At 38.7% G+C, this 25434-nt stretch overlaps 1 protein-coding gene across 4 annotated transcripts in view; it reads left to right on the forward strand.

The window, feature by feature from the left end:
* The window catches only part of LOC111151235 (MCF.2 cell line derived transforming sequence-like 2), a 282214-nt gene that overhangs the window by 120521 nt on the left and 136259 nt on the right, over positions 1-25434 (forward strand). For all 4 annotated transcript variants that reach the window (XM_022509077.1, XM_022509067.1, XM_022509087.1 and 1 more), the window contains exons 5-7: positions 624-743; positions 15784-15900; positions 18672-18821. In XM_022509077.1, coding sequence (XP_022364785.1) covers positions 624-743; positions 15784-15900; positions 18672-18821 — 387 coding nt within the window. The remainder of the gene's footprint in view (positions 1-623; positions 744-15783; positions 15901-18671; positions 18822-25434) is intronic.

A 25434-nucleotide genomic window follows, 5' to 3' on the forward strand; every position in this document is an offset into this window, starting at 1 on the left:
ATTTCTACAGTGTGATTAATTCACACTGTAGAAATGTATCTGTATCATACCATGATAAAGATATTTCAGCTGAGAAAATAGCCTGTAAATAATTAGATTGGAATATTAAAAATGGCTATGAGATCATGGGTAGTTTTGGTGGTTTTCTTTTTCTTTTTTTTTTTTTAAGATTTTATTTATTTATTTGACAGAAAGAGAGAGAGAGAGATCACAGGTAGGCAGAGAGAGGGGGAAGCAGGCTCCCAGCTGAGCAGAGAGCCCGACATGGGGCTCGATCCCAGAACCCTGAGATCATGACCGGGGCCGAAGGCAGAGGCTTAACCCACTGAGCCACCCAGGTGCCCCGGTGGTTTTCTTTTTCTAATATATACTTTTATTTCCAATTTTTTCTGTAAGAAGTATGAAATACTTTTATAATCAGAAAATTTTTTTTATTTGTTTTGATTTTTAAGGAGAGGTTTGGTTTTTTCAAACAGTACGTTTTTCAGCTCTGAAATCCTGTGATATATACTCTAATTCTTTGGCATCTGTGTTGTCTCCTTAAACTTTCCTGTCTGTGATTTTGGGCAAGAGGAGACCAATGGATGTGACATTTGCTCTGAAACTTTCCATGATCCTTCCAGGTAGCATTTCCAGGAAACTTGCAGCTCATATTCATCCTTCGTCCATCTCGCTTTATCCAGAGGACATTCACTGACATTGGCATTAAATATTATCGAGAAGAATTTAAAATGAAAGTGCCGGTAAGCATGACTTTTCATCTTGTCTGCATTTGGTCAGGGCCTGTGGAGAAGATGGCATTTGAGCTGAGTTTGTAAGGGAGGTAGGACTCTATAGGCAGAGAGAGGAGAGGCATTCTGTATAGAGTGAACAGCATGTGTAAGGACATGGAGGCAGGAAGGACATACTTTACGTGAGGTCCACGGGGAGGCCCCATTCTTGTTGGACTATATATAGGACAATTGTTTGGAAGAAAAAAAGTAGAAAACATGGAATAGGTTTTCACTGTAAGAATAAGGGTTCTGGATTTTATTCAGTAGGCAGTGGGGATCCAGTGAAGGTTTTTCAGTTGGGGAATAACTTGAGTAAAGTGGTATTGCAGTTATATAATCTGAAGGTAGAAGTGATTGAAAGAGGGAGAGTTATTTTAATAGTATGGGTAAAAGAAAATAAGGATCTAAAATAAATACAGGCAACTGTAGAGTAAAAGTAAAACCAAAATGTGATATACTCATAAAACAAAAATAAATTAAAATGACAAGAGTAAATATTTTACTGATAACTTTGGCAGAGATGTGGGGGGAAACAGGCACTTTCATACTTTGCTGACTGAAATGAAGTTGGTAATGACCGATATGAAGGAGTAATTGGTGGCATTTATCAAAAATTAAAGGATTTACACTCATTGACCTTCCAATAAAAGTTATTCTACAGATATTCTCATACATGCGCTTAAGTCTGCATATATGATGGTATTAATTACCAAATCATTTATAAGAATCAATGATTAGAAATAACACAAATAAAAAAAATTAATAATGGTTTGCACAATCAACTAAATACTTTGTAGACAGCAAAAGCGATAAGGCATTATACAACCACAGGAAAAGCAGGTGGCAGTTATCATACACCTAACCAATGACCCAACCAAAAGAAATGAAAACACGCTTCCACAAAAAGACCCTTACAAACACAAATGTCCATCAACATGTGAATGGATAAAGAAATTGTGGCATAGTCACATAATGGAAGAACAAACAATAAAAAAGAGTGAAGTATTGATTATTTTAACAACATGGACACTCTCCATAATATTCTCCTGAAAGAAGGAAATTAACCACTAAGGAGTGTATGTTCTATGATTCTTCTTATGTAACATTTAAGAAGAGACAAAACTAACCTAGAAAATCACAATGATGGCTGCTGTTAGGGGTGAGGTGGAGTGGAGATTAACTGGAAGTAGGTATAAGGGGATTTTCTAGGGAAATGTGTATCTTGATTGGATGGTGTTACATGTATGTATACAGTTGTCAGAACTCATTGAACTGTCACCTTAAAATCTGTGCATTTGATTGATGTAAATTACATCTCAATTGAAAAAGAAAAAACATAAAAAGGAAAAAAATAGGTAAGATGAATCGATAATGATAGAAAAGTTTCTAATATATATTTTTGTTTCATTTTTTGTTTAGTTGGAAATAAACTCAGAAAAATTTCAAGAATAAGATTGATACAAAGAACATTCATTCTATGCTCTTTACCCAGATTCATTCACCTATTGTTAACATTTTATCCCCATTTGCTTTATTATTTACTTATTATTTGCTTCTCCTATAGATAGATAACCTCTTTTCTATCTAATATTATACATATATAAATATAGATATTTATTTCTCTATTCATAGTATATATAGATAGGTTTAAATATAAAGAGATATATATATTATACATATATGGAATATGTATATGTATATTTGTATATATAGGATCTAGTTTAGGATCAAAGAGTACACATAGTTGTCATGTCTCTTTAGTTTCCTTTAATCTGAAATATTTCCACAGTCTGTCTTTGTCTTCTATGACATTAGCATTTTTATTTATTTATTTATTTGACAGATTTATTTATTTGACAGACAGAGATCACAGGTAGGCAGAGAGGCAGCCAGAGAGAGAGGAAGGGAAGCAGGCTCCCTGCTGAGCAGAGAGCCTGATTCGGGGCTCCATCCCAGGACCCTGAGATCTTGACCTGAGCCAAAGGCAGAGGCTTAAACCACTGAGCCACCCAGATGCCCCAATGATATTAGCATTTTTGAAGAATACAGTCCTTTAAAAACAAAACTTACCTTATTTGGGAGTCACGTGATGATTTCTCAGGATTTGATTCAGATAATGCATTCCTAGTTAGAATACTGCTTAAGTGATGTCATGTCCTTCTTTTTTTTCTTTTTTTCTATTTCTTTTATTTTTTTATTATTTTTTAAATCATTTTTTTAATTTATTTTCAGCATAACAGTATTCATTGTTTTTGTACCACACCCAGTGCTCCATGCAATCCATGCCCTCTCTAATACCCACCAACTGGTTCCCCCAACCTCCCACCCCCGCACCTCTTCAAACCCTTCAGATTGTTTTTCAGAGTCCATAGTCTCTCATTGTTCACCTCCCCTTCCAATTTCCCCCAACTCCCTTCTCCTAACTCCTCATGTCCTCCATGCTATTTGTTATGCTCCACAAATAAGTGAAACCATATGATAATTGACTCTCTCTGCTTGACTTATTTCACTCAGCATAATCTCTTCCAGTCCCGTCCATGTTGCTACAAAAGTTGTGTATTCATCCTTTCTGATGGAGGCATAATACTCCATAGTGTATATGGACTACATCTTCCTTATCCATTCGTCCGTTGAAGGGATGTCATGTCCTTCTTAGGGTATCACATGTGGAAAACACAGTGTTCATCTGCCCCCCCCCATTGATAACATTAATTTTGGTCCCTTAGTTAAGGTGCTGTCCAGTTTCTCAAACGTTTCCATTACAACTAATACAGAATCTTCGGAGAAACATTTTAAGATCACACAAATACCCTGCTCCTCAAAAGATTCCTCTCTATATTTAATACCTATTGGTAATTCTTACCTGGAATGATCTTTATTAAATTGATTGCAAAATAATGATTTCCCAACTATAATACTCTCTGAACATATACTGATCAGAAGTTGGTACTCTACTGTAAGCTAGAGCTTTCCCTTCTCCCTTATTTGTCTATCATCATAAGACATATATGTATGTCTCTTTCTCTCTAAATATATTTATTTATCCTAGAAATCATAGAGTTTACACTGGCACTTTAAATTTTAGGTCATCATCAGTGATCCCTTGTGTGGGAAACTTTACACTAGTTGCATGTAAAAAAGTAATTTAATCTTTAATATTAAAAAAGCTGGCAAAACCCAGAAAACATCCATCATGAAAGCAAGATACTTTCAGTAAAAAGAAAGTCTCATAGTAGGTCATTAAAAAAACTTTTTTAGGTCTTCTAGCGTGTATTTTTAAGTGGTGATAAAAGCAAAAGGAAAATAATATGGATAATATATTCTCATTTGAATAAAATAGAAGTGGCTTATATGTGATTGCATATAATAGCGCACCTTGGGAAGGCTGTATAAGACATCAAAAAACTGGTTGAAGTGGTTGCCTCTTGGATGTAGAACTGGAGGTCTGGGGGTATGGGTGAGAGGAAGACTATTTTCAATTTAGCTTAACTCTTTCTGTTTGAATTTATTATCACATACATATATTAACTGTTCAAAATGAAAAACCTCACTTTAATTGAAATTGCTCTGAGAAAATATTTAATCCATCTCAATGAAAACTGACTGTATCTCAGATAAGGGATTTTTCTGTTTCTTTTCCCACTCTTATTTTCCCTCTTTTCGTTTAATTTTATATTAATACTCAAATTTCCTAAAACACTTCTTCCCTATATTTTGGGTGTTAACCAGACACAAAATGTATTTCTTATTCTATTTTAAATACTTATTTCAAAATAACTTGAGTGTTTAAGAGAAAATGTAAGCCATAAGTTTCTTACTCCGTTTTCCTGAACTGAGTAACAGCACTGGGAAAGGGATGACTTACAAGAAATGAATGAACTTTTTGTAATCCTCATAAGCTTGTTCCCCTTCAAAGATAAAGAAAATTGTTTCGTGTCACTCAAAAAGGTTTGGAGTTAGCACTAAGCATTTGACCAAATGTCAAATACATGTTTCTCTGGTTGTGTATAAAACACACCTCTCCAAGAGATAGTATGTATACAGATACATATGTGATTTATGCCTTGCTTTTCATGTGGTGCATCTATACTAAAGAGAGAAGGACCATCTACTTTGTGTTGATACCATGTTTTTAGTTACTTCTGTATGTGGTAATGTATGGTGATACCTTGTCCATCATATTTTCAATTTTAAACTTAAAATCAACTTTTTAAAAGCTCTCTGTCACCCAAACTAAAGGCTTATTAGTAGGGCATTTTTAAATGCTAAACATTTACCTTGTCAACTACTGTTTCACCTGTGGAAGATGATCACATTCTCACTGTTCTGATGCACCACAGAGTTCAGTGTAATGTTACCAAACTTGAGGGAATTAGACTTCAAAATACATTTAGCCTTTTATTTATTTATTTATTTATTTATTTTTAAATCATTTTATTTATTTTCAGCATAACAGTATTCATTGTTTTTGTACCACACCCAGTGCTCCATGCAATCCGTGCCCTCTCTAATACCCACCACCTGGTTCCCCCAACCTCCCACCCCCCCACCTCTTCAAACCCTTCAGATTGTTTTTCAGAGTCCATAGTCTCTCATTGTTTATTTATTTGACATACAGAGATCACAAGTAGGCAGAGAGGCAGGCAGAGACAGAGTGGGGGGGGAAGCAGGCTCCCCGCTGAGCAGAGAGCCCGATGTGGGGCTCGATCCCAGGACTCTGGGATCATGACCGGAGCTGAAGGCAGAGGCCTTAACCCACTGAGCACCCAGGCGCCCCTACATTTAGCCTTTTAAATGACAGTCCAAGCTGTTGGTTTGTCTTCCTTGCTTTGTTTTTATTTTCTTTTAATCTTTAATTTTTTTTTAATTTAAATGTTACTTAGTTAACATACAGTGCAATATTGGTTTCTAGAGTAGAATTCAGTGATCCATCACTTACATAAAATAGCCAGGGCTCATCACAAAAATGATACCCTTCACCCATTCTTCACCCATCCTGTCCCATCCCCCCACCTCCCTCCCTCCATCAACCCTGTTTGTTCTTTTGTTAAGAGTTTCTTATGGTTTATTTCCCTCTCTCCCTTTCTTCTGTCCCCCTTCCCACATGTTCATCTGTTTTCTTTCTTAAATTCCACACATGAGTGAGATCATATGATATTTGTCTTTCTCTGACTGGCTTATTTCACTTAGCATAATACACTCTAGCTCCATCCATGTCATTGCAAAAGGCAAGATTTCATTCATTCATTATTCAGCTGAATAATATTCTATTGTATATGGATACCACATCTTTATTTATTCATCAGTCGATGGACATTTGGACTCTCTCCATAGTTTGGCTATTGTTGATAATGCTGCTATAAACATTGGGGTGCATGTAGCTCTTCAAATCTGTATTTTTGTGTCCTTTGGGCAGATATCTAGTGCAATTGCTGGGTTGTAGGGTAGTTCTATTTTTAGCTTTCTGAGGAAACTCCACACTGGCTGTACCAGTTTGCATTCCCACCAACGGTACAAGAGGGTTCTCCTTGTTCTACATCCTTGCCAACGTCTGTTTCTTGTGTTGTTAATTTTAGCCATTCTCACAGGTGTGTGGTGGTATCTCATCGTGGTGTTGATTTGTATTTCCCTGATGATGAGTGGTGCTGAGTATCATCTCATGTGTCTGTTAGCCACCTGGATGTCTTCTTTGAAAAAGTGTCTGTTCATGTCTTCTGCCCATTTCTTGAGTGGATTATTTGGGTTTTTTGGATGTTGAGTTGATAAGCTCTTTATAGATTTTGGATACTAACCCTTTATCTGATATGCCATTTGTAAATATCTTCTTCCATTTCTTAGGGTGCCTTTTAGTTTTGTTGATTATTTCTCTCATTGTTCGGAAGGTTTTTATCTTGATAAAGTCCCAATAGTTCACTTTTGCCTTTGTTTCCCTTGCCTCCTGTAACCTGTCTAGTAAGAAGTTGCTAGAGCCAAGGTCAAAGAGATTTCTGCCTGTGTTCTCCTCTAGGAATTTGATGGATTCCTGTTTCACATTTAGGTCTTTCATCTGTTTTAAGTTTTATTTATTCATTTATTTATTTTATTGTCTTATGTTAGTTACCATATAGTACATCATTAGTTTTTGATGTGTTCTAAGATTCACTGTTTATATATAACACCCAGTGCTCCATGCAATACATGTCCTTATTACCCACCACCAGGCTCACCCATCCCACCACCTCCCCTCCTCTCTAAAACCCTCAGATTGTTTCTCTGGAGTCCGTGGTCTCTCATGATTCCTCTCCCACTCCAATTCCGCCCCCCCCCCCACCTTCACTTTTCCTTTCCTTTTCCTAATGTCCTCCAAGTTATTCCTTATGTTCCATAAGTAATTGAAACCATATGATAATTGACTTTCTCTTCTTGACTTATTTCATTCAGCATGATCTCCTCCAGTCCCATCAAGGTTTTTGTAGATGGTGTAAGAAAGTGGTCCAGTTTCATTCTTCTGCATGTGGCTGTCCAATTTTCCCAACACCATTTATTGGAGAGACTATATTTTCCCACTGGGTATTCTTTCCTGCTTTATCAAAGATTAGTTGACCATAGAGTTGAGGGTCCGTTTCTGGGTTCTCTATTCTGTTCCATTGATCTACATGTCTGTTTTTGTGTCAGTACCATACTGTCTTGATGATTACAACTTTGTAATATAGCTTGGACACAGTACTAGAAGTCCTAGCTTCAGCAATCAGACAACAAAAAGAAATAAAAGGCACCCAAATTGGCAAAGAAGTCAAGCTCACTCTTTGCAGATTGACATGATACTCTATGTGGAAAACCCAAAGACTCCACCCCAGAATTGCTAGATCTCATACAGGAATTCAAAAAAGTGACAGGATATAAAATCAATGCACAGAAATCAATGGCAGAAAGAGAAATTAAGGAATCTTTTGTATTTACAATTGCACCAAAAACCATATGATACTTAGGAATAAACCTAACCGAAGAGGTAAGGGAAACTGAAAACTATAGAATACTTATGAAGGAAGTTGAGGAAGACACAACGAAATGGAAAAACATTTCATGCTCATGGATTGAAAGAACAGATATTGTTAAAATTTCTATGCTACCCAGAGCAATCTACACATTCAATGCAATCCCTATCAAATGCCATCAACGTTTTTCACAGAGCTGGAACAAATAATCCTAAAATTTGTATGGAACCAGAAAAGATGATGACTAGCTGGCATCACAAATCCGAACTTCAAGCCATATTACAAAGCTGTCTCCATTTCATTTCTTTCACTCTTGTCATTATTTCCTTTCTTTTACTGTCTCTGGCTTTATTCTTTTCCTAGCTCCTTTAGTATAAGGTTAGGTTTGTTTGAGAATTTTCTTGCTTTAAAAAAAATTTTTTTAAGATTTTATTTATTTATTTATTTGACAGAGAGAGAGAGACAGACAGACAGACAGCAAGAGAGGGAATACAAGCAGGGAGAGTGGGAGAGGCCAGTTTCCTGCTGAGTAGGGAGCCGGATGTTGGACTCAATCCCAGGACCCTAGGATCATGACCTGAACCAAAGGCAGATGCTTAATGCCTGAGCCACCCAGGTGCCCCAAGACTTTTCTTGCTTCTTGAGGTAGGCCTGAATCGTTATAAACTTCTCTTTTGGAACAGCTTGTACTTCACCCCAAAAATCTGGACTGTTGTATTTTCATTTTCATTTGTCTCCATGTGTATTTTTTAATTTCTTCTTTGGTTCCTTGGTTGACCCATTCATTGTTCAGTAGCATGTTATTTAGGCTGCATGTATTTGTGTTCTTTCTAAATTTTTTCTTGTGGTTGATTTCTAGTTTCATACTATTATGGTCAGAAAAGATGCATGATATGATTTCAGCCTTTTTTAATTTATTGAGACTTGTTTTGTGGCTAATATGTGATCTATTCTGGAGAGTGTTCTATATGCATTTGAAAAGAACGTATTCTGCTGTTTGAGGGTGGAACATTCTGAATATATCATTAGATCCATCTGGTCCAATGTGTCATTCAAAGCCACTGTTTCTTTGTCCATTTTCTCTCTGGATGACCTATCCACTAATGTAAATGGGGTGTTAATATCTCTACTATTACTTTATAACTATTGATTTCTACCTTCATGTCTGTTTATAGTTACTTCATATATTTAAGTGCTTTCATGTTGGGTGCAAAAATATTTACAATTGTTGTATCCTCTTGTTGGATTGTACCCTTTATCATCATGTAGAGTCCTTCTTTTTCTCAAGTTATAGTCTGTCTTAAAGTTGATTTTGTATGATATAAATATTGGTATCCTCATTTTCTTTTCATTTGCTTGGTAAATGTTCTTCCATTTTCCATTATCTGCATATATTTTTAGGTCTGAAATGTGTCTCCTGTAGGCAGCATATAGATGGGTTTTGCTCTTTTATCCATTCAGTCACCCTATGTCTTTTGATTCAAAGTATATTCAAAGTAATTATTGATAAATACGTACTCACTGCCATTTTGTTATGTTTTACAGTTGTTTTGTTGTTCTTTTCTGCTCCTTTCTTCTTTTCTTACTGTCTTCCCTTGTGGTTTGATGACTTTCTTTATTGATTTGCTTGGATTCCTTTTTCTTTATTTTTTGTGTGACTGTTAGAAGCTTGTGTGTGTGTGTGTTTGTATGGTTACCATTAGGTCCATTTGTAACATGTGATGCATAAAGCCAGTCTATAATAAGTTTTTTTGTCATTTGAGTTTGAACCCATTCTAAAAGCACTAAATTTTTACTTCTCCACCCTCTGTGTTTTTTGTATATGATGTCATACTTAACATTCTGTTATTCTGTGAATCCCTTTACTGATTTCTGTATATATAATTTATTTTACTGCTTTTGTGCTTTAACCTACCTAATGGTTTTGTGAGTGATTCATCTACTACTTTTTAAAAAAGTTTATTTAAGTAATCTCTGCACCCAACATGGGGCTCAAACCCATGACTCTGAGACTAGAGCTGCATGCTCTTCCAGCTGAGCCAGCCAGATGCCCCTCATCTACTACTTTTATTGTGTCTGCATTTAATTATGAAATTTTTTTCATTTAATAATTGTCTTACTCCTAATATAGCCTTTTCTTTTGACTCAAAAAATTCCTTTCAGTGTTTCTTATAAAGCTGGTTTATTGGTGATGAATTCCTTTAACTTTTGTTTGTCTGGGAAATTCTTTATCTTTCCTTCTATTCTGAATAGTAATCTTGCTGGATAGAGTATTCTTGTTTATAGGGTTTTTTTTGTTTTGTTTTGTTTTTTTGTTGTTGTTGTTTTTTCCTTTCGGCCCTTTGTATAGATCATGCCACTCTCTTCTGGCCTGCATAGTTTCTGCTGAAAAACCAGCTTATAGCCTTCTGGAGTTTCCCTTTTATGTTACTGTTTTCCTTCTTGTGCTATTTTCCTTTCTCATTCCTTTCTCTATCATTGTTTTTTCATTTTAATTACTGTGTGTCTTGGTGTGGACGTCCTTGGTTTGATTTTGTTGGGGGTTCCCTGAGCCTCTTAGATCTGGATTTCTATTCCCTTCCTCAGATTTGGGGAGTTTTTAGCTATTATTTCTTCAAATAAATTTTCTATCTCCTTTTCTCTTTTTTCTCTTTCTGGCATCCCTGTAATGCTAATATTATTATGCTTGATGATGTCACTGAGTTTCTATAATCCATTCTCAGCTTTTATTATTCTTTTTCCTTTTGCCATTTAACTTGTTTGCTTCTCGCCATCCCTCCTTGGGTCTGGCTACCCAGAGCAGAGAGCTTGGTTGCTTTTTATTACTCCATATTTTGAATCACTGATCTGTTCTTCTGTCTTCTCTGATTTGCTATTGATACCCTCTAGTGTATTTTTAATTTCAGTTATTGACTTTTTCATCTCTGATTGGTACTTTTTAATATTTTCTATCTCTTTGTTGAAGGTCTTAGTGAGATCCTCCACTCTTTTCTCAAGTCCAGCAAGTATCTTTTTGACTGTTACTTTGAGTTCTTTATTAGGCATATTAGTTATCTCTTTCATTTAACTATTTTCTTTAACATTTATTTATTTATCTTAAAGAGAGAAAGAGAGAACTTGTACACATGCACGTGAGCAGGGTAGGGGTGGAGGGAGAATGAGAGGGAGAGAATCCTCAGGCAGACTCCCCACTGAGCATGAAGCCTGATGTGGGGCTTGATCCCAGGACCCTGAGATCATGACTGAGCTGAAATCAAGAGTTGGATACTTAACTGGACCTAAGCACCCCCCATTTAACTTTTTTTTAATGTGGTTTTTGTCCTTTTCTTTCATTCAGGACATACTCCTGTCTTCTTATTTTGTCTAACTCTCTGTGTCTGTTTCTATGTGTTAGGAAAGTCAGCTTTGTCTCCTGCTCTTGAAGGTATTAGCCTTATGAAGAAGAGGTCTTGTAGTGCCCTGTACCACAATGCCCCCATTTACCTGAACCAGATGCTTTAGGGGTATCTCCTTTGTGGCTTGTGTGTGTCCCACTGTTGTGGCTGAGCCTCTTTTGCCTTCAATCCAGTTGGCTGCAATGGCCGACTTTGCCTGTTGTGGTTGCACATGGCAGTTTATTCCCTGTGATGTTAAAGGGCTTGTCTGGGGCCACTGTGGGCTTGTAGTTGGGTGATGGCAGCAGTCAGATTAGATGCCTGCCCTCAGCTCATCTACTAGGGCTGCAGTGGTACTAAACAGCAGGGTGTTCTCTCATGCTGCCTCCTGAAAGCCTTATTGGTGTGTGGGGCTGGCAGTTAGACCAGATGTCTCCAGTCCCACCTGCTGGGACTGTAGTCACACTGATGTGTGTGGTTAATCTTCCTCTCTCCCCAGGGCGGGAGTTACTTTGGAGTAGCACTGGTCCCTGCTGGGGGTTGCTTGCAGGATTTGTCTTGGCAGGAGCCATTTTGGAGGGACCCCTGTGGAGTGGGGTGGGGTGGATAAGGTGGCTCTTTAGGAGAATGCAGGAGTGGGGTCTGTGGTATTAGCAAGCTATGGGAGAGTGTTTGAACTGGTTTCCACAGGTGTCTGGCTATCTAGGCTGGGGTGGGGTTGGGGGGTGTTGTCACTTGCTAGGACTTTGTTATAGGAGAAGTCACCTAAAGATTCCTGCCCCTCCAGTGCAGGTTCTGAGATTAGTAAGTAAGTCTTCTTTCCATATACTCTTGGTGCTTTCAGATTGCTACGTCTTTACCGTACCTTGGCTGAGTTGAGTTGACTGGGAGGTGAGGTGTGCTTATAAATGATAGCACAAGGGTTGGGTGCCTGGGTGGCTCAGATAGTTGGGCATCTGCCTTCAGCTCAGGTTGTGATCTCCAGGTCCTGGGATTGAGCCCCACATCAGGCTCCCAGCTTGGCAGGGAGTCTGCTTCTCCCTCTCTCTCTGTCTCTCCCCCTTCTCATGCTGTCTCTCTCTTTCTCTCAGATAAATAGAAAACTCTAAAAAAATAAAAAATAACACAAGGAAGACTTTTATAGTGATGAAACAGTTAGTTCTGTTTCTTGATTTTTCTGGTGGTTACACAAATCTACAGATGTGAAAATGATGTAGAACTAAACATACACATTACATCAATATCAAGTTCCTGCCTTTGATTTTATACTATAATTATGTAAGATGCAACCATAGAGGGCAGGGACTGGGTGAAGGGTACATGGGACCTCTCTGTACTATCTTTGCAACTTCCTGTGGATCTGTACTTATATAATTATTTCAAAATTACTATAACCACTATAATTACTTTAAAATAAAGAGTTAAAAAAATCACTTGGCCATATTTGTGTGAGCCTATTTCAGGACTTTCTATTCTATTCCATTGATTGATTTGGCTGTCCTTTGCTGTTACCAAACTCTTAACTACTATAGTTTGTAAGTCTTGAAACTTTATTCATTTTCAAAATTGTTTTGCCTATTCTACCTATTTTGCATGTCCACATAGCTTTTAGAGTTAGCTTGAGACTTTCTACAGAAAGTCTTCTGGGATTTTAATTGGGCTTGCTTTGATCAATATTTAACAGTACTAAATCCTCTAATATCTTCCTTTTTTAAAAAAAAGATTTAATTTATTTGAGAGAGAGAGAGCATGAGATGGGAGAGGTCAGAGGGAGAAGCATACACCCTGCCGAGTAGCAAGCCTGATATGGGACTAGATCTTGCAACCCCAGGATCATGACCTGATCTGAAGGCAGTTGCTTAACCAACTGAACCACCCAGGCACCCCTAATATCTTCCTTTTATTTCTAATTTTCATTTTTTCTTCCAATTTAAAATTTCTCTTAGTCCTTTATAGCTAAAGATGAGTAGGCAGAGTCCCAGCAAGCATGGGACACATGCCTCCCTCTACTTTTCAATTAGGTAGAACAGAAGATGTGCAACCTGGCAGGATATACTTTTTATTTTATTTTTAAAATTATTTTTATTAATTAATTAATTTATTTGACAGAGAAAGAGAGAGCACAAGCAAGGGGAGCAGCAGCAGAAGGAGAGGGAGAAGCAGGATCTCTGTTAAGCAGGGAGCCTGATGCAGGGCTTGATCCCAGGCCCCTGGGATCATGACCTGAGCCAAAGGCAGACACTTAACGTACTGAGCCACCTAGGTGCCCCAGGATATGTTTTTTAAAACTCCAGGCTGTGTGGCAAAGTTACTTCTGCCTAATAAGATGTTCCACATTAGTATTAAAAAAACAAAACAAAACAAAACTCCAAGTGTTACCATAGCAATTAATATTTTAAGAAGCAAAATATATTGGCAACTTCTTGTTTTGTGTCCTATTAATTTCTTATTTTAGAAAGCCTAAAAATCTTTTTTATTTTTAGCGGTTTAAAATTTTTAGTGGTTTAAAATTTTTAGGAGGGAAAGGCAAAAATGGATTCAGGTTTGGATTCTTTCCACTTTTTCTCATGTTATAAATGTAATTTTTAAAAATTCCCAGACTCCTGGCTTGCCTGCCTGGCTCAGTTGGTGGAACATGTGACTCTTGATCTCAGGGTTGTGGGTTCGGACCCCACACTGGGCATAGAGCTTAAAATGTAATTAATTAACTAATTAATTAATTAAAAAATCCCAAACTCCTTTTCAGAAGTGAGGGAGAAAGGCAGGGACCTGATAAGGTTAACAGTGATATGTAGTAACCAAATCCCACAAAACCTGAGTTCCTTGAGGCAGGGACTGTTGACTGTTGTGCTGACTGTGTTATCCCTCAGAGCCTGGCATTTATTAGAAATTCAATACCTTATTTGTTGAATGAGTATATCAATTTTGTTTTTCACCTATAGACTTTGGGCCCTAATTTACATTCCTTCTGTTCCAAAGTGGATTTATCACTTGACTAATACTATATATAATAGAAGAAGGCCCCTATTTTTTAAAAAAATAGATTTTATTAAGTAATCTCCATACCACATGTGGGGGATCAAGAGTTGCATGCTTAGTTGGTGCAGCCTCTTTGGAGAACAGTGTGGAGATTCCTCAAGAAATTAAAAATAGAACTTCCCTATGACCCTGCAATTGCACTACTGGGTATTTACCCCAAAGATACAGATGTAGGGAAAAAAAGGGCCATCTGTACCCCAATGTTTATAGCAGCAATGGCCACGGTCACCAAACTGTGGAAAGAACCAAGATGCCCTTCAACGGACGAATGGATAAGGAAGATGTGGTCCATATACACTATGGAGTATTATGCCTCCATCAGAAAGGATGAATACACAACTTTTGTAGCAACATGGACGGGACTGGAAGAGATTATGCTGAGTGAAATAAGTCAAGCAGAGAGAGTCAATTATCATATGGTTTCACTTATTAGTGGAACATAACAAATAGCATAGAGGACATGGGGAGTTAGGAGAAGGGAGTTGGGGGAAATTGGAAGGGGAGGTGAACAATGAGAGACTATGGACTCTGAAAAACAATCTGAAGGGTTTGAAGAGGTGGGGAGGTTGGAGGTTGGGGGAACCAGGTGGTGGGTATTAGAGAGGGCACGGATTGCATGGAGCACTGGGTGTGGTACAAAAACAATGAATACTGTTATGCTGAAAATAAATTTAAAAAATGATTAAAAATAAATAATGTAATATAATATAATATAATTAAAAAAAAAAAAAAAAGAGTTGCATGCTTCACCAACTGACCCAGCCAGGCACCCCAGAGAGCCTATGTTCTTACGTCCTCTGAAAAAGAGTCAGTTTTCAAAATAATCAACAAGGAGTGAAGAAATATGAAGTCATAAGTTAAAGGCTTACAGGGGCATGTTTCAGAAGTAGGAGTGAGAGGTCCTTGTTTCTCTTTAGGAGTGAGTAGGGGGTGTGATATAATCACTGAAACAGAGCTAGGATCACGACCTGGTCAGAGCCACTGCAGAGGAGCAGAAAGGGACAATTTGGAATGTGTCTGCTCCCTCTAGGTATGTGGGCATTCGTTCATCAGCATGGGTTTGTTCATCAACCAGATTGTTAATTCATAAAAATCCACTCCCTATTACCTCCAGATCTCCTCCATGCAGGATAAATTGGGGCGTATCAACCTTCCTCACGGGAGGCATCAGTGTAGTAAATCTTTTTAACACACACTCCTCAGTATGTGCCAGTATTCTAATTTTATTTTTATATTCACCAGCCTACCCCTTACTGTGCTTCTCACTGCATATTTTTAGGTCTCAATATAACACTTGATTTTGGTGGCTGAAGAGTGTACTTAAGCTTGGTAACTTGTGACAAAAATCCACCTAAAGTAGGACCCGACTTCTGGTTAGCTTAGAACAGAGTCCTCTGAACCAGGTCACCATTTCGTCACAGACTGTACAATCTTTGGTACTCCTCGCTTAAGTGGGGAAAATGTAAAGGGAATATAAAACATTTCTCTGCCAGATGTAGTAACTCCTTGTACATGAATTCCTGATTAGGCAAAGTTCAAGTGCTTTTTAAATAATAATAGAACCTAGATAAGCTACTCTTCAATTATCTGTGAGGAATATATTGATTTTTTTTTTCTCTATAGATTGTTATGTTAAACTCTGTGTCTGACCTTCATGGCTACATTGACAAAAGCCAACTGACAGAGGACTTAGGGGGAACTTTGGAATACCACCACAGTCAGTGGATAAATCATCGAACTGTGAGTACCAACTTATGTGCCATTTACATTTTCTTTCCTTGTTTTCCAAAAGACAGGGCAGTTAAAGATCAACTGGTGGGTGGTCATTGCCCACTGGGATGATTAGATTTTCTAAGCCACAGGTGGGGGAGAAATGGGGCAGAAGGGAAGAAGCTGTGGCTTGTCCTACTATCTCCCTTTGCCTCACGTCATCATCTAGCATGGGGTTTTAGGGAGACTTGACTTAGAATGCACCTGGGGAGTTTTCAACACACCAGCACCCTGCTATACCTCAGAGAAACTGATTTGCTTGATCAGGGTTGTGTCTCAGACGTTAGCAGTCCACAAAACTCCCCAGGTGATTCTAATGTACAGAAAGATAAAACCCACCGAGTCAGAAGGAGCTCCATTTGAATATTGTCACCATTACTTATTGTCTGATCTTTGCCCGGTTGTTAAACCTCTTTCAGCTTGTTTTCTCCTGTTAAAATGGAACTAGCAGTGGTTTTCAGCTGGGGGCAGTTTTAGACAGATTTTTTTTTTTATAGTCATAACTTGGGAAGAGCAGTGTTATTGGCACCTAGTGCTGGGTAGGAGGCAGGGATGCTGCGAAGCATCTCATGCATGAGACAGCCCCCCACAACAAAGAATTGTCTGGCTCAAATGTCAATATTGCCAACGATGAGAAACCTCAGACTGACAGAAGCCATCTGAGAGTTTGATGTGAGACAGAGTGATGTAATGTGCGTAAAAGCACCTGACATAAAGTATTTTACTAGATTCACTCACAGTAATGGTTACTAGGCTAAACTAAAGGGTCAGTAATATGGAGGAAAAAGTGGGATTGAAACTCAAATAATGAGTGTTTCTGTATAAAGCTGCCATTCCCCTTTCCCACTCTCATAGATATCCCCCAAATGCTCAAAATGACTAGGTTTTCTGAGCTGAGTCAGAAGCTCCCTTCACCACCCCAATGACAAGTTGTGGTGTCAGCCCTCCCCCCCGCCCCGGCACTTTGGAACCATGTTGCTCAACATTTACCAATAAACACCTGAATGACATTTAATTAGGTAGGAGAATTTACTCTCTTTAGAGTGTAAAGTTTTGTGATTTTTTTAAAAGGAAATTAAAGAACTAAACAAAAATAGATTTCTAGCAACACAGTACATTTATTTCAAAGCTACAGATACTAATCTTTCCATCACTTCTTTGGACACTGTGTAATTCTAAGGAAGACACAACCCTTCCCAAAACCTAGAGGAACACCCACAACCTAGGCACGAACCCTTTAACTTCTCATCAGTTTTACCTCAATGACAGTGACTCCAAGAGAACTTTTGAGAATGAAAAAAGAAATGGTGAAGTTCTTCACAAACATTATCCTCACTAGGTCTAAATAGAAAAAATATGGAATGAAGTGTATGTAGAATATCACACACAAGTAAGTGTGGTCAGGGTTGTCCTGTGTTGCAATTTCATTAAACCTATGAAAATGGAACTGGAGTGCTTCCAAGCTTTATTTCTTCACTTCCTAGGATTTTATTACATTACTTTAATAATCAGAAGAATTTACTGTCCTGCCAGTCTTATTTGGCCTAGCTAGCTCTCCGTTTTTTTTTTTTTTTCATTCATTTGCAAAGTTTTATTGATCGCTTTCTCTGTGCCTAGCTCAGTGTTAGGTGTTGAAAACACAAATGTGACCAAGATGTATGTGCCTTTGGTCTCCAAGATTTTCCAGCATCGTAGGTAGGACAAAGCAGCTCAATATAACTGTCTAGTGGAAAAGAATCTCTATAGCTTTTGTTTTGTTTTTTTTGTTTGTTTGTTTGTTGGTTAATATAGCAGTTTTGTTTGTTTGTTTGTTTTTTAATTTTGTTTTATTTTTTCAGTGTTCCAAGATTCATTGTTTATGCACCACACCCGGTGCTCCCTGCAAGAGGTGCCCTACTTAATACCCATCCCCCCCAAAACTCCCAATTGCTTCTCTACCAACCCTTAGTTTTATTATGTTATTAATGTTTTTCAAATTGCCTCAGATCTTTTTTGAAATAACACAAATTTGCAGCAAATGAATAAAGAAAAAAAATGAATGCACATTGACCTCAAAGACAAGAATAGTTCTCTGAGAACTTAGAGAGGTAAAGAAGACTGAAAAACCACGAACATAGATTATTAAAGACATGGCATGAGCAGACATGTGCACACACCTTCCCACCCCAGGCCTTGTTTGTATCCATGGTTTGTGTTTGTGCATGTATTAATCATATAATAGTGAACTTTAAAAAATACAACTATATTGAAATATCAGACATATCTTTATATGCCTTTTGTATGTTTTATGTATACATTTTATATATACATACATACAATTAAAACTATAAAGATACAATCCATATCATGTATATACAATATATATAAACCCTTTTTTGGGTAATAGTGTACTTTCTGGATGTTAGATCATTACGTCCATCTTCTCTCTTGGTGTCAAACTTGCTTCCCAAACTTGGTGACATTGGTTGAATCCTGCCTTCTTTCCTTCCTTATGGTCCAGATAATATGATCTTGGGCAATTCACTTGACCTGTTGGAACTTCAGTTCCCTCTGCTGTAAAATGGAGATAAAATACCTTCCACTCTGGATTCTTGAGACGATAAACAAATGTAGAGCATCAGGTACAATGCATTGCCCAGTGCAGGTACTCAGATTATAGCTAGTTTTATTATCCTTCTATTCAGAGAGTATAATGGTGAATGTTAAGCTCTCCTGACTGTTATGATTGTCTGACCTTCCAGGCCATTGAAAACTTTGCCATGTCTTTGAAGACCACTGCCGAGATGCTCCAGATGTTTGGGGCCTGCCTCGCCACAAAAGAGCTGCCCAGCAGTGTGCTGTCTGCTGAAGACCTCCTTATGTCCCACACAAGGCAGCGGGACAAGCTGCAGGTGAGTATCAGAGGTCTCTCATGGGCCAGCCTCTTGGAGAGAGCCAGGAGAAGAATTAGAAGTTAAGCTCCCATTTTCCCCCTTTACCAATGAATTGGCAGTGACTGATCATTTTAAACCCTCTAGATGGGTTTAAAGGCAGTGTGGGAATAAAGAAAAAACCTCTTGAGACTGGTTGGTGAAAATAAGAGGATTGTAATTAAAACCTTTGAGAAGCTGCCACATAAAGGGAGACTCAGTCCACCTTTGTGCTTGTAGGAGAGGTGTTTGAACATTGTTTCAAGGACTGCACTCCTATGATCTGCTCACAGAACAAGATCTGTAGTGAGGGAAGGAGGGTAGGAGCTGGCTTTCGAGGCAGAAGCTTTCCTGAGGCTGTTGTGAAGTTTGGGGCAAACTAATAAGCTGACATGTTGCTTCACTTTCTCAGGGATATGTCTTTTTATTTGGAGAATAATTTGAGATATGGAAAGTGCTCTGAACTGGGTTTAAGGAGAGGCACCTATTAACTTCATAAAAGCACGTCAGAACGTGCTATGAATGGAGGCTGGCAGATTCTTTCAGATCATGCAGTAAAGCAAAGCCTTCCTGGGGCTTACAGGATGGGCGTCAGCTCTTTTCTGCCTTCAGAAGCACAAATGCACCATATCCATTATTTCATGGGAGACCAGAACTGCATAGGGCAGCAAACAGTATTTGAAGGTAGGTACATCTTAGCATTACATGTATTCTTGCTTCCCAGAGTTTGGTAAGAGCTGACCTCTTTTATCTGTGGCCCTAGAGTTACCAAAATGCTTTGCTATGTGGTTGATTTGTTCATTTAAGCAACATTTATTGATGACCTACCCCTACATGCTAGGAAAACAAATGAAAAAAAAAATGTAAACTCAAAGAACACAGAGCTGAATTTGGGGAGTCTCCAGAGTCTAGTAGTTAAGGCAAATTAATTCTTCCATGTGCCAGGGAGCACTGTTAAATTCTCTTTTTAAGGAGCTCGATATCCAAAAGGAGTTTAAAATGTACTTTCTACACTACTCTGCATAGTTAAAAGATCTGGTTTGACACTGGGAAAACCTGAAAGCATCCTAGAAATTTTCCCGGGAAATATCTCTGATGAGCTTGAAAAACACACACAACTTAGCAAACCCATCTTGTTCCCATGTGTTTTTTACACTTGTTTTTACACGTGGATGGTGACTTAGAGCACATCTTCAGAACAGGTGCATGCAGGACTCCCAGACTTTTCTGCATATTGGATTTTTCTCCATGGAGAACTTCCATTTCCTGATGAAAGGTGACTTTAACAAGCTATAGGCCATCTCTTGGTTTACAAACAGTATGGCAGCATGCACCCGGCTGCCACTAAGACACCGTCTGCACAAGGGGGAAATTCACAGAAACTCCCATGGACTTCTATATATTTTCCTAGAGCCAGTCCCTGAACTCCTGTAGCCTGAGTGCTGACAGTTAAATAATTAAATACCCCAAAATGATGAAGGGTATTTTCTCTTTGTGGGAACAAAAACCTGCTTAAACTCTTCGGGCCATGTGACAACTGGATAACCACATGGCAAAGAAGGAAATTGGATGCTTATCTCACATCCCATATAAAAATAAACCAAAATTGGGGCGCCTGGGTGGCTCAGTGGGTTAAAGCCTCTGCCTTCGGCTCAGGTCATGATCCCAGGGTCCTGGGATCGAGCCTCACATCGGGCTCTCTGCTCGGCAGGAAGCCTGCTTCCTCCTCTCTCTCTGCCTGCCTCTCTGCCTACTTGTGATCTCTGTCTGTCAAATAAATAAATAAATAAATAAATAAATAAATAAATAAAAAGGAAAAAAAAGAAAACTTTAAAAAAATTTAAATGTAAATCCTAAAACTTTTAGGAAAAAATACAGTTGTAAGTTTTCATGACCTTACATCAGGCAATGGTTCCTTAGATATAATGTCCAAAGAACAAACACCTAGAGAAAATAAATAAACTGGACATCACCAAAATTAAGAACTTTTGGGCTTCAAAGGACACTATCAAGAAAGTGAAAAGACAACCTACAGAACTGGAGAAAATATCTACACATCATGTATCTGATAAGGGTCTAGTATCCAGTATATATAAACAACTCTTACAACTCAACCCTTGTAAAAAGACAAATAACCCAATTGAAAAATGGGCAAAGGATTCAAACAGACATATCTTCACAGAAGATAAATATATATGGTTATTAAGCACATGAAAACATGTACAACATCATTAGTCATTAGGGAGATGCCAATCAAAACCACAGTGATATACCCATGAAAGTGGCTCTAATCAGAAAGACGGACAATAACAAGTTTGGTGAGGATGTGAGGAAACTGGAACCCTCATTTACTGTCTGGTATGGCCTCAAAAAGTTAAACATAGAGTTACCATATGACCCAGAAATTCTACTTCTATGTGTATGCACAATAGATCTGAAATCATATGCTTTGTATAAAAAGTTACCCATTTAATGTTTGTAGCAGCATTATTCATAACATCCAAAAAGTGAAACAACCCACATGTCCACCAGCTGATGAATGGATAAATGTGGTATATCTATACAATGGAATGTTACTCAGCCATAGGAAGTACTGACTGATACATGCTGTAATATGTATGAACTTTGAAATAATTATGCAGAGTGAAAGAAACAGACTCAAAAAGCCACATATTGTGTGATTCCACTCACACGGAGTGTCCAGGTAGGTAAATCTGAAGAGTAACTAGGTAGATGCGTGGTTGCCAGGGCCTGGGAAAAGGGAAAAATGGAGAATGACGGATGATAGGTATGGAGTTTCTTTTTGATGGTGATAAAATTGTCCTGAAATTGTATGGATTAAAAAGGTGAATTTTATGGTACTGTATGAACTATATCTCAATTTTTTAAAAAAGAAAAAGACCTTTGGGCCTAACACAACAATAAAATAACCATGAAGCCTATAGAGATATGCTTTTCTTACTGTTTATGATGGTCCTGCTGACCTTCTTTCTTAGCAAAACAGCTCTTCCCATTGTCTAATTCTGAGCTGGTTTTGGGAGCAGTTTACAGAGGCAGGTGCAGTCTCCCTCTTGCATCTCAAAGGAGGGGTTTCTCACCTCTTTGCCACTCTTACTTAGGCCAGAAACTCCAGAGTCTTGGTCTTTGGCTCTCAGATGCTTAAGTCAACTGAGACACTTTACCATGTGTTCATTTAAATAGGGTAAGCCTCTCATATTTTGTTGTTATTGAAATAAGAAATCTAACAGAGCTAAAGGCCTTTCTCTCATTTTGATTATGTGATAAAATACTCTTTTACAAATATGAATACTAGGGCACCTGGGTGGCTCAGTCAGCTGAGCGTCTGTCTGCCTCGGCTCAGGTCATGATCCCAGGGTTCTGGATTGAGCCCCACATTGGACTCCCTCCTCTGTGAGAAGCCTGCTTCTCCCTCTCCCACTTCCCCTGCTTGTGTTCTCTCTCTCTCTGTGTCTCTCTCTGTCAAATAAATGAATAAAATCTTTAAAAAAACAAAAACAAAAAACAAGGGGCACCTGGGTGGCTCAGTGGGTTAAAGCCTCTGCCTTCGGCTCAGGTCATGGTCTCAGGGTCCTGGGATCGAGCCCCGCATCGGGTTCTCTCTGCTCAGCAAGGAGCCTGCTTCCCCCTCTCTCTCTGCCTGCCTCTCTACTTGTGATCTCTCTCTGTCAAATAAATAAATAAAATCTTTAAAAAACAAAAAACAAAAAACAAAAACAAAAAAATGTATCAATACTGTTTAGTATTCAGTATTTGTTCCACTCAGGATTTATTCAATTTTGTATTCAGAGATGACAGTTCTATTGGTATTTCCAGGGTTACAAATAATCAGGAAGATAATCAGAATTATAAGTGACTTTTTGTAGGCCATAGAAATAATTTTATAGTCTTACGAGTTTTCAGAGACCCTTTTGTTAGAACTCTACTTATGGGAAATATAAGTTAGGAAAGGATAGACACAGGGGTCTTGATTTTGCACAGGGAGACAAACTTGGTATACTCGGGAATGCTTTCAGTGTTGGCACCTTAACAAATTAGCTTTTTGCACTAATTTTATACCACAAGAAGGTTTCTCTCAGTAGCTGCTGAGGAAAGGGGTGTTTCATTTCTTTTAGGTATTTCTTTTTTCTCAGTTATGAAGACTTGAGTTTTAAAAGCTAGATTCTAGAATTCATTAGTCAGCATTATACACAGAAGCACACAGAGCAAACTTAGAGTCACAGAAATGGAGTTAAGTAATAAAAGTGAAGTGATGAGTCTAAAACATTAGTCATTCATATAATCTCTGGGTTCTGATTCATCCTTTTAACTTCCCACCCCACCTCCACCCCTAGCCCATGACACGGGTGAACACAGCACCTGGCATGGATAGTTGTGCTTTATAAATGTATTTTCAGTAAATGAACGAATGAATGTATAGATTCATGCTTACCACTGTCATAGGAAAGAATTCCCCCCAGAAAATTTAAATTCTTTGGAGCCTGAAGCAGTCTGCTTTCCCTATTAAATGGGTCTTCAGATCCTGTGGCTTGTTTCTATTATAGTGGAACTGTAATGATGAGTACACACTGGGACAGCCATACCAGTTGTTAAATATTTATGTTCCTTGAGCAGCCAACTTTTTAAAAAGATTTTATTTATTTATTAGGGAGTGAGAGAGAGAGCATGAGAAGGAGAGGGTCAGAGGGAGAAGCAGACTCCTTGCTGAGCTGGGAGCCCAATGTGGGACTCAATGATGGGATTCCAGGATCATGACCTGAGCTGAAGGCAGTCACCCAACCAACTGAGAGCAACCCAGGTGCCCCACTGTGTGTTTGACTTTACTTCCCTGGCCCATTTCCTAGGACCCATGAGACCTCCTTGGGATTCTCGCCACTAAAGGGGTTAATACGTGGACTGCAGTTGGCCTCAGGACTGCTTGGGCATTGCATCTGACATCTGTGCTGATTGGTCAGTGCCTGCTCTAAACAGTTCTTAAATATTCTGAATTGTTACTACAGTGGACAAGGGCAAACTCCAGTTTAGGCCTTGGTAACTTATCTTTTCACTTTCCAATACCATAGTTCCTCAGTCTTTCCCCATGTATCTATGGCAGATTTTTTTATAACCCCGCTGAATCTGACCACATTTGGCCTAGTCCCAAAGCAATAACCAGTCATTATTTTTCCTTGTGTTTTTTGATAGCGCAAAGGGACACACAGTGAATGACACCACTTACTCAAACCCACCCTCCCTCTCTCACACATTTCCTCACACTCTGCAGTTCTTTGGGTATATCTCTCTTCCCCTTCTAAAGGTCTTCTACTGCCCTACAATACTTTCCTGCTATTCTGGCTCTTCTACTCTTCCTCTCCACTCTACATCATACACACATTGTATATATAAAATCTAGTAATGGAAACGCCAGAGTCCTGTGGGAATGTTAGAAATCTCAAGGACATCTAATAAACTGAGTTGAGAAAAGCCAAGACCCTTTTAGAAGGTAGGAAGAGTGCAAGGTAAGAGTACTTGCTACTGACGGTTTCGCCCCTGCCCCCATCATATCCTATTTGTCCTTGTTCATCTGCAACCTAATTTCTTTTAGACTATTATTAATTTATCCAACCTACAAATATTTAATGAGCATTGGACAGATAAGAAGAAATGAGGGTTGATATCTGAGAGTGGAAAAGAAGGGATCTGTTCAGTTCCTAGGCAGGAGTACAAGCCAAGAGGCTGACTGTGGGGCATTACCTAGAGTGGACAGAACCACAGGTGGTGTCCAAAGAACTTGGGCCAGATCAGAGAAGTCACATGTATCATCAACCAAATCCGGGGACAAGTTTGAGGCTGGACGTGGACAGCAGAAGCCTGCAAGGGGATGACTACTGGAGACAGATGGGAGATAGGGAGCAAAGGTGTGAGGGCGAGCAGGCCAGGAATTGTGTGTGAACAGGATGGAGAGACTTAAAATTCTTCCCATGGGGAACAAGCTCCATATGTGTGAAGGCTGGAGGTGGCCAGGCCTGGAGGGGAGATTCAGGGTTCATGTGCATAGAGGATATTGTTTTATAACCATGTGCCAAATCCTAATGCTCAGGACATACTAACCAGCATCCTGGTGACCCACGCATCAAACCCTTAAATCCTCGGAGCAGAATTCCCTGTCTGGCTCTACCCCCATGGCTTGTTTTGTGGTTCACACTCAGAGCATTGAGAGGTGACTCGTGCCGTGTAATCAGAGGATTTGAGCCCGTGGATTTGGCAGGAGATAACCTGACATCTTCTCCAGTTACAAAGCCCCACATCCCATGTAAAAGAAGCAGAATAGAGTTGCCTTGAAGTATGACTCTTTACATGTCAAGCTGAAGTTGTGGACCATCTCCACCAAACTTCCATAACTGAACAAGGCCACACTTTGTGGGCAGATAGAAGGAGAGGCAGGTGTCAGCTGAGACCAGATGAAGTTTTTTTCCTGGTCAACTAGCAACTCTTACATTGTTAGTACGGGCCAGTTTCTAGCACTTATTATTCAGTATCTGTCATTATCTTGTTTCTGGTCACTGCCTTGGATTAGAACCTGATTTTATTTATTCAT

The sequence above is a fragment of the Enhydra lutris genome, unplaced genomic scaffold (genome assembly GCF_002288905.1).
Source record: "Enhydra lutris kenyoni isolate GAN:26980312 unplaced genomic scaffold, ASM228890v2 scaffoldscaffold2, whole genome shotgun sequence".
Lineage (NCBI taxonomy): Eukaryota > Metazoa > Chordata > Mammalia > Carnivora > Mustelidae > Enhydra > Enhydra lutris.